This window comes from Priapulus caudatus, unplaced genomic scaffold, assembly GCF_000485595.1.
Source record: "Priapulus caudatus unplaced genomic scaffold, Priapulus_caudatus-5.0.1 Scaffold243, whole genome shotgun sequence".
Classification (NCBI taxonomy): Eukaryota; Metazoa; Priapulida; class Priapulimorpha; order Priapulimorphida; family Priapulidae; genus Priapulus; species Priapulus caudatus.
This window is the reverse complement of record NW_014577304.1, coordinates 109,402-119,758: the sequence shown is the minus strand read 5'-3', so window position 1 is coordinate 119,758 and position 10,357 is coordinate 109,402. Positions and strand designations below refer to the sequence as shown.

The 10,357-nt window shown below is 47.1% G+C and overlaps 1 protein-coding gene across 1 annotated transcript in view; it reads right to left on the bottom strand.

Moving 5' to 3' along the window:
• The window catches only part of LOC106807919, a 16,195-nt gene that overhangs the window by 2,011 nt on the left and 3,827 nt on the right, over positions 1-10,357 (bottom strand). The window contains exons 6-15 of the mRNA XM_014810432.1: positions 9,397-10,323; positions 8,986-9,078; positions 4,956-5,125; positions 4,147-4,356; positions 3,160-3,336; positions 2,832-2,964; positions 2,493-2,621; positions 1,968-1,990; positions 1,303-1,504; positions 371-630 (exon numbers count right to left, since the gene is read on the bottom strand). Of these exons, the coding sequence (XP_014665918.1) occupies positions 371-630; positions 1,303-1,504; positions 1,968-1,990; positions 2,493-2,621; positions 2,832-2,964; positions 3,160-3,336; positions 4,147-4,356; positions 4,956-5,125; positions 8,986-9,078; positions 9,397-10,323 (2,324 nt within the window). The remainder of the gene's footprint in view (positions 1-370; positions 631-1,302; positions 1,505-1,967; positions 1,991-2,492; positions 2,622-2,831; positions 2,965-3,159; positions 3,337-4,146; positions 4,357-4,955; positions 5,126-8,985; positions 9,079-9,396; positions 10,324-10,357) is intronic.

Below are 10,357 nucleotides of genomic sequence, written 5' to 3'. Positions count from 1 at the left end.
AGATAATATTATAGATGCAGCTGCGCTTCTAGTAGTAGTAGTAGTAGTAGTAGTAGTAGTAGTAGTAGTAGTAGTAGTAGTAGTAGTAGTAGTTAGCAGCAGCAGCAGCAGCAGTCTCTCTCCCCAAAGGACAGATAGTTATAAGGACGTATGACATTATAGATGGTAAGGTATACTCAGTGAACATCGGCCTATATGCGCATGCTTATATCTTATTATTATGCGGCTATCCATAGATATATACAACACATGTGTTGTATATATCTATGGGCTATCCTACCATGAATGTGCAGCCACGTAAACTACACTACACGTACCGCTAATTATACATACATAAGCGTTAACATCACGGCTAGAGATGGCGCTTTACCTTGCCCTGTCCATGACCATCGCGCTATGAAACAGGAACGGCTTCTCGACGGCATCGCCTCGATGTGTTACCAGCTGCATCTCTCTATGTTCGCCAGCCCTCGTGACGAGATGGTGCTCCTCCGAGGACACGTAGTCGACATACTCGAGTTCTCGACACGCAGGTATTTCGTGTCTGGACAGGAGACGCCCCTCGATGCTGTAGAACATCCAGACACGAGAGGTCCACAGCAGAATGTCATCGTTGTGGAATGCGATGCCCTGGATAGAAGATGAGACGTCAGTCAAACACGACGGTATAAAACTAACAATATAAGTATTAGTAATAATTAGTTATGTAATAATTTTAATTATATTATGATCTAAGTAATTATATGAACCTGTACTACTTTGTGATTCACTTGTATTTTACTATATACTTCATATTACGTCATTATTACTTGTTACTTTTTGCTACTTCGAGAAATTGCTCATTATTAGCTCGACCTTGAGCATTATTAGCTCGACCTTGAGCATTATTAGCTCGACCTTGAGCAATTTATCATGTGTCTATGCTTTCCACCTGTTTTTTATTACAGGCAACGCCTATCTACGATATCAATTATTATTACAGTCGTTTTCGGTTAGCGAAGAGCGAGTGAGTCTCCGTCTTAGAAATAACATACTAGTTAGTGTTTCTATGCTTGCTTATGATTTCTGCAATGATTAGAACAGGTCCGCCGATAAAATTTAAAAAATACTACTTCGGTCTTCGAATAATAAACACATCAATTCAGTTAATATAATGGAATAACAAATATGGACAAAGTCGATTAAGGGCCTATAGACAACATATCTAACGTATGATTGCTGTGATAGAAGTAGAGAGTTGTGGTTGCCCAGCGAGATTTCCCCCTGGGGTCCGTGCTGCCATCTGGCAACGAGCGTACGCACTCTGACGGGGTCTGCGTCGTCTGACACGGCGCTCGTGCAGAATTCTCCCGTCAGGATGTTGCAGACGACCAGTACGCTGTAGTTGCTGTACGTCGCCGCGTGCTTTTCGCTGCCGCTCAGCGCCACCTGCTGGAGGATTCCCATCACGCCCGGCTTGACGACCTGCCAGACGGCGCCACTGAGCATGTCCCAGACGACGAGTCTGCGGCAACGGGCAGTCGGTCATAGTACGTCGCATAGAGTTATCGGAGTAATCGAACAGTAATCGATCAGTAATCGAAGCCCGGAAGGACCGAGAAATGTCGAACGGAAAAATCTTCGGCGAGAACTTCTCTCTAGAATCGAGCTTCTCGAGGGGATCGAAATGGTGAACGATTTTAGTTTAGTTTACCCGTTACGACTAACTTTACTGACATTTAAAAGTAGAATGTAAACAACATTGTATGTCTATTAGCTCCAATTAACGGCCATGTATCGCAAGACACATCCACGCGCGCTCACATGTACACGCACACGCACTCACACACACAGACACACACTATGCAAACGGCACATGATGGCAACATATAATAACAGCATAACAACAGGACACCTCCCTATGAAACACGACTGCTATTTACTTATGTTACTAAAGCAACCCCCCCACCCTCATCACAGTTACTTACGCGAGCCCCGAAACTACATTGATCTGATTAAGATTGATTAACATTATCGATCACTATGTTATTCATATATAATCCATCTAATCTATATTATTTATGTTATGTTTATCTATTATTATAAACTATTATAAACTATAATGCACTCTAAATGTTTTGTAATGACTAGCAACTGCGAAGTGAAGAAGACATGGCGTATGAGATGCGTAAATAGATGTGATTGTCGCTGTAAATGCTCACTAAGATTTGTGAGTTTTCCACCAGCGGTCCTCGGGCCAGTACGGTCCCCAGTGCACGGTGGAGGAGGCAACATCCTGACCATTAGATTGTCCATCAGGTGCCCTCAGGTTGCGATTACCTTAAATATATATATATATATATATATATGTGTGTGTGTGTATATAATCGACATTTATAGCTTGCCTGACCATCTTCTAGCTGTGCTTCTGTCGTCATGTATAGGCATGGCCGCCTGGCTGGCATCTGCCACTGTCTATTATCGTATACGTCGCACTGTGACACTCGTCTTACCTGATCGTAGAAATCCTTGAAGGCTTGTCCGGATCCATTGCTCCACGGCTTTCGGTGCGGGCTGTTTGTCCAAGCGTCGTTAAAGTATCCGTTAACGCCGCCAACTGCTACGTTCATGACGATGTAGAACTGAAAAATAGCACAAATACTACCATCCTACAATGAAGTATTCTATTCGTATTTAATAACAACTAATTTATTACAACTAATTAACTACAAACTAATTAATAACTAATTTTGTAAATGGCAACTAATTTTTCTACCAATCATTACTATGTTCTTTTTCATTCTATGGGGTAATTATTGTGGAAATATTTGAAACACTGCTCGTAGACTCACTGGTTGATCGAAGGGCGCCATCTTGGCGCGTCCTTGCCAGGGGTTGTCCAAGCCCTTACCGTTCCAGCCGCCATAATCGAAGAAGTTAGTTGTAGGATCGACGACCAGCTGCAGTTCGTCGTCGACGTAGAACCTAGCGGCAGACGAGTTATCTCTGGTCAATACTTCCAATTACATAGCTTCACTGGCCGCATCGTCAGCTAGCTCTGTGTGTATTATTTATTAGAAATTGGTAATAATAATAGCATTAATAATAATATTGTTTCACACACACACACACACACACACACACACACACATACACGCCGCCACACACAGCTACTCTAACCTAACCTTGATGAAGGTGTATGTGTCGTCAAAGTCTGCTAGTACGGCCTGTAGAGGGCAGCACGACAACTTGCTGTGAAGCCATTGGAAACAGAAGAGACAGTTCTCGTAGAGCTCATCAAATTGCTGGCTGCGCACCAGGTGATATGGCAGCTCATTCAACTTCCTCATGTTATACCTAGACGATGAAACTGTGAATGACAAAGCTGCATCTCAAATATAAGAATAACAGCGTACCCCCTCCCCAAAAAGTCTCCGTGGTTTACTCCTTGTATCTATGGCGTTTTGCTCCCTCCCTTGTCCATGGTATGTCCCGTTTATTCATGGCATCTCGCCCCACACATTATGCCCCATGTCTGTAGTATGTCTTCTTTACCTATGGATTTTTGCCCCCCTCCCGTGTCCGCGGTATATCCCCCTGTATCCATGGTATGTGTTTTTTACCCATGGCTTCTCGCTCTTTGTTTCAATGGCATGTTGCCCCTTGTATCCATGAAATGTTGCCGCCACCTCTAGTGCTCGCGGCCTATCCCACTGTATCCATGACATCTTGCTCCCGCCTACAGTGCACTCGACCTGTCCCCTTATCCACATGGCATCTTGCCCCTTTCCCAGTGTCCGCGGTCTATCCCCCTGTATCTATGCCTTACCCCCTACTTCAGTGCTTTTGGGATCTGTTCCCTTGTATCCATGGCAGCTTTCCCCCTCCCTCCGTGTCCGCGGTTTGTCCCAATGATATCTTGTTCCTCCCCCTTGTGTCCGCGGTCTGCCCCTGTATCCATGACATCCTGCCCCCAGGGTCCACTGTCTGCCACCCTGTATCCATGATATCTTGCCCCCAGGGTTCGCGGTCTATCCCCCTGTTCACATGACATCTTGCCCTCTCCTCGAGTGTTCGCGGTCTGTCTCCTGTATCCATGACATCTTTCACTCTCTCCCAGTGCTCGTGGTCCACCCCACCCCCGTGTGCCCGTGTAATGATGCCTACCCGCTGACGGTGCCGTCTGCTCTCGTGTAGAACAGCGGCTGCGCGGGCACGATGCGGTCCGCGGCATCGCTGCGCTTCTCCAGAGCAAACTGCTGCAGCTGCGCGTCGCTGTAGCGGAACGGCTTGGCGCGTCCGCCGCCCCACGTGCCGAGGAAGTACTCGGCCATCGTGCAGTGCGCCTGCCGCACGCGGTTCACGTTCCTGAAGTATCTGCAGACGATAACGCATTAGGGCCGGGGTCAGCGATGACGCGAAGAGCGCCATCTGTTGACGATAAATTCAAACTAGGTGTTGAAGACTCGTATTAAAATGAAGTGTGACTCGCAAACCACTGATCTAGAGTCTTTATTAGAATGTATTCTATCTTCCTATAAGACTATATTCTAATAGATTACCCCCTAAAACTACCTACAGTCAAACATGTGTTAGCGGACGCCTCTATAGAACGGTCACTTGACGGTAAAGGACACTTTTGTTGGTCGCATGGAGTGGGAGTTACATATTATAATGGTTTGTATTTGTTGATTATGTTAATTCGGCGCGGAACCCAATCGCGAGACGCCAGAGTTAATAGGAGAAGACTTTATAGGGACTATATAGGGGCCATATAGGACTATATAAAACTATCTAGGACTATATAGGGCTATTTAGAGCTATCTATGACTATAATAGGACTATAGAGAACCATCCAGGACTATATATATATCTATGTATATGACTATAAATGACTATATATGACTATATAGAGCCATCTAAGACTATAGATAACTATATATTATTATAAAGGATTATATAGACGATGTGTATACCTTGCGCGGGCTGCCTCCATGAACTGTCGATGATACCACGCGAACACCGTCGTACCGTCGGCCTCTCTTGCTGACAGATAGTCAGCCATGTCGTTATGTATGCGCGTCCATAGTGACGGTGGAATACGTCGCATCGGTGGAAGATGGTACTGATAGACGTCGTTTAACACCTGTAGTGAGGAGACCATCATGTGTGTGTGTGTGTGTGTGTGTGTGTGTGTGTGTGTGTGTGTGTGTGTGTGTGTGTGTGTGTGTGTGTGTGTGTGTGTGTGTGTGTGTATCGTTAATGTGTGTGTGTGTTGTGTGTGTGTGTGTGTGTGTGGTTGTGTGGTGGCGTGTGTGTGTGGTGAGTGTCGTGAGAGAGAAGAGAGAGAGAGAGAGAGAGAGAGAGAGAGAGAGAGAGAGAGAGAGAGAGAAGAGACCGAGAGTGGTGTGGGTCGTGCGTGCGTGCGTAGCAGCGCGTGAGTGTGTGTGTGGTGTGTGTGTGTGGGTGTGTGTGGTATTGTGTGTGGTGTCGTGTATGTGTGCATATTTCACTGCAATCGGTTATATCCGCTTGCCAATCTAATGTTGAGTGTTTATATCTAATGTAGGTGGTTTTTAATGATTTTTGCACTTTAGATTTAGGACAGGGCCTAGATAAAAATTAAAGAAGTTTTATAATAAAATTAATATAGTTTTAGGTACTACCGGAATAATGGAATTTTAACGAAATAGACTACCAGTTTGACACGGATAGGGAGTGTACGTATAGTAAAGTGTTGTTTATGAAAAGTATTGAATATGTTGGCGTCCACAACACTCGTTCATCGAGGGAAAGTAAATCTTCGAGCTGCGGCCTCACTCAGAGCCGCTCCTAGAAGCCGCTGAATGTAAGGACAACGCATGCTGCACCAGAACCTGCTGACAGCAAACACTAAAAATACAAATAAAATTATATGAAATAGAATAAACAAAGAATAAATAAAGGTGTAATTAAATAAAAAAAAAAAAAAAACATTCTAGTGAAACTGAGGAGGTGAGCCTATTCTAATTGAAAAAAAGGTCTGAATTAAAAATTGCTCCAACCATATATCCAACGACACATGTAGCCCATACGTTCGTACAACCCATAACTGCAGCCGACCGTCATAGCATAATTCAATTAGTTGGGGTGGGGGGGGGCAAATCCAATAATAGCAAGCTTTGATATTGACTGCATAGTTGATCGCGCGTGCAGTTTTACGCTTCGCGTGTTGCAATTCACATTCCTATCGAACAACGCGCCATGAATCGACTCTCGGTGTTTGTCTGCCAGTGCTGACAGGACCACTCGCGTACCGACGTCCACCTTGCTCACGGTGCGAACACCGCAGCTTTCGCGCAGAGCGGCGTACTGTCAGCCATGCAAACAGCACGCCTCGACGCCGGCCGCCTGCTCGTTCGTGATCTTCGTCGTCCTGTAGAATGGAGCCATGCACGTCTGCAGTAGGCGGCATGCGCGAGCTCGCCGCCCAAGCTCGCGCGACTCGAGAACGTTTACCGCGGCGCGCGCGCCACCGTCGCCGTGTCTCCGTCGACGGTGGTAAACGTAGTGGCGTCGAGTACGTCGCGTTCGCCGACCGTTAAATTACAGCCGATGCGCGCTAGCCGGAAGACTGACGGGGATCGCCAGCGCAGAGAGGCGTGTGCCCCGCGGCTAGGCCGACATCTGGTCAAGGGCTCGAGGAAGATGACTCTAGTGGTCGCCGACTCGTGGCGCGACGAGAGGAGGCTCGTCGGAAGAGCGAGCAGAGAGCGCGCCCAGCTCCTCCGGCGCTTACTTCTTCTTCGCGATCGCGCCTCCGAGTGCGGCTTCGCTCCTTCTCTTCGGTCGTCTCCTTACGGCGATCTCCTTTCCGTACATTCGGCTTCATTGCCTCGCTGTTCCGTGCGGCGTGCCTTCTGTTGGACACTTCCGTTCGGTGCTCCTCCCCGGTCTCTTTCTCTTGATTTTCTTCTCCGGAGCCTCGGCCTACTGGTACACTACTTCGTCGTGGCTTCGTTCTGTAACATTCTCTATGACATTCTCTTTCAGTGCTGTCTTCTCTGTGAACTTTTTTGCCCTTCTCTGTGTCTGCTCCTTCTCTCCTCCTCCGCCTTCCCCTCTCTCCTCCTCCTCTCTCCATCTCCCCCCCATCCCCCTCTCCTCCTCGCGTTCTCCCCTCCTCCTCCGAGACGCGGCTGTAGACGTATCTAATCTGTTTGCACAGAGTACGCAGCATGCACACGAGACCGGAACAGGAGGGCGACGTCCCGAGAAAACCTCAGCACGAGCGTCGGCCCGGACGTCCGGAACCAAGCCGCGCCACCTGGCGGGCGGCGTAGGCAATCAGCGCCGTCTTGCCGGCACCGCTCTCCCCGTGAACGACGAGCGGCTTACCGGTTGATACGTGGCTCGGCGGAGATAGAAGTCGTACCTGAACAATGGTAAAGATAAGGTAGAGTAGCGTAAGTGTAAGGTAAGTGTAAGGTAAGGTAAGGTAAGGAAAGGTAAGGTAAGGTAAAGTGCAAAGTAAGGTAAGGTAAGGTAAACAGTAAGGTAAGGTAATGACGTAAGGTAAGGTAAGGTAAGGTAAGGTAAGGTAAGGTAAGGTAAAGTAAGTTAAGGTAAGGTGAGATAAGGTAAGGTAAGGTAAGGTAAGGTAAGGTAAGGTAAGGTAAGGTGAGACAAGGTAAGGTAAAGTAAGGTAAGGTAAAGTAAAGTAAGGTCAGATAAAGTAAGGTGAGGTCAGGTGAGGTGAGGTAAGATAATGTAAGCGAGGTGAGGTAAGGTAAGGTAAGGTAAGGTAGGGTCAGGTAATAAAAGGTAAGGTAAGCCGTGGCAAGTATATACTCCCACACTCCGTACCACCTACCAAGGCTCAATTTTACACATTACCGTACATCTTACGCTCCGTTACAAACCCACACGCTACTACACCATGTACGCCCTACCCGCACCCCCCTCGTTTCAACATCACACATCTCACGCTACGAACCCACCCGCTCGAGCTCGCTCTCCCGTCCGACGAACACGGCTCCGGCGCGGACGCACGCATGCGCGTGGTGGAGCACCTCTGATAGCGTAGAGCGACGCTCGTTGCTCAGCGCGACCTGCGCTGCCGCCGCCGCTGCTGCCACCATGCGAGTCAGTTCGGTACTAAACGTCTCACAGAAGGAGGTCACGTACTGCCCGTGCGTCTGCTGGCTGCATCCCTCGCTGCCGATCCAGCCTATACTGAACCTGAATGCGATCAAACAACAACAGTAACCACAGCAGCAGTAGCAGCAACAGCAACAACAACAACAACAACAACAACAACAACAACAACAACAACAACAACGACGACGACGACGACGACAACAACAATAATAATAATCATTATCATCATTATCATCATAGTAGTAATAATAAATAATATGTTTGATGTTATTGTTTTTGCGATTTTGCGATTGCATTCAGTTTACGAGATATTCTCTACGTTAACCAACAAACAACAAACAAGGCCAAACAACAAATTTTTAAATTATAATTTTTCCTTTTAAATAGTAATTTCAATGTTATTCAAAGTACAGATTATTCATTGGCTCTGCAGAAGAGCAGGATTTCTGCTGCGTGCCAAATCCGTCGGGAATAACACACAAAAATATTATGATTAGTTATAATTAATTTTTGCTTGTAATCTATTTTACTATAAATAATTTTGTTTAATTATACTACTAACTACTTACTAACTATACATAATTATTTTTCCTGAATGTTGTTTATACAGCATGTGATATATAAGCGAACGACGAGACGCGTTATCGCTGCCAATCTAAATTTTAGTTTTATATTTAATGTAGGTGTTGGTTTTTGATGAATTTTTGACTTCAGATTTAGATAAAATTCAAAAGTTAAATTAATATAGTTTTACGTACCTGCCGGAATAAGGAATTTTAGCAAAATAGACTACCAGTTGACACGGAGATTAGGGAGTGTACGTAATTGTTGTTATGAAAAGTATATGAAATGTTGGCGTCACCAAACCTCGTCATCGAGGGAAAGTAAATCTTCGAGCTCGGCCTCACTCAGACCGCTCCTAGAAGCCGTGATGTAGGACAACGCATGCTGCACCAGAACCTGCTGACAGCAAAATAAAAATAAAAATAAAATAATATGAAAATAGAATAAAATATAACAAAATAAAGGTTGTAATTTAAATTTAAAAAAATAAATAAAAACATTTTGTGAAACTGAGAGGTGAGCATATTCTAATGTGAAAATAGTCTGAATTACAAATTGCCCAACCATATATCCAACGACACATGTACCCATACGTTCGTACAACCATAACTGCACGACCGTCATAGCATAATGTCATTATTGGGGTGGGGGGGGGCAAATCCAAATAAGCAAGCTTTGATATTGACTGCATAGTTGATCGCCGTGTGCAGTTACCTTTCCGTGTTGTAATTCAATCCTATCGAAAAACGCCATGATCGACTCTCCGGTGTTTGTCTGCAGTGCTGACGGACTCGCGTAAGACGTCCACCTTCTCACGGTGTCGAACACCAGCTTCGCGCAGAGCGGCGTACTGCAGCCGCCAAACACCGCCTCGACGCGCGCCGCCTGCTCGTTCGTGATCTTTCTCTCCTGTAGATGGAGCCACGTCTGCAGTAGGCGCATCGCGAGCTCCGCGCCCAGCTCGCGCACTTCGAGGAAGTTCCGCGGCGCGCCGCCACCGTCGCCGTCGTCGTCGTCGATGTGGTAACGCAGCGCGTCGAGTACGTCGCGTTCGCCGACCGTCAGCACGATGCGCACATGCGCGGGGAGACTGACGGGGATCCAGCCGAGAGCGTGTGCCCCGTCGGCAGCCGACAGCTGGTCAAGGGCGTCGAGGAAGATGACCAGTGGTCGCCGACGCGTGGCGCGAGAGAGTAGCTCGCGGAAGAGCGAGCAGAGAGCGGCCAGCTCCTCCGGCGTTTCCTCTTCTTCGGCGACTGCCTCCCGTGCGGCTTCCTCCTTCTCTTCGGTCGTCTCCTTCGGTGTCTCCTTTCCCGTGACACCGGCTTCAGTTGCCTCCTGTTCCGCGGCGTCCTTCTGTTGGACCTTCCGTTCTCGTGGCTCCTCCCCGGTCTCTTTTCTCTTGATTTTCTTTCTCCGGGCCTCGCCTACTGGTATATACTTCGTCGTGGCTTCTTCTGTAACATCTTCTCTGACCTTTCTCCCTTGAACCCCATCTTCTGTGCCTTTTCTCCTTTGGACCCCATCTTCTGTGCCTTTTCTCCCTTGGGCCCCATCTTCTGTAACATTCGTTTCCAGTGCCCCTTCATCTGTGACTTTTTTCGCCTTCTCCTTTTGCTCCTTCTCCTTCTCCCCCTCCCCTTCCTCCTCCTCCTCCTCCTTCTCCTCCTCCGAG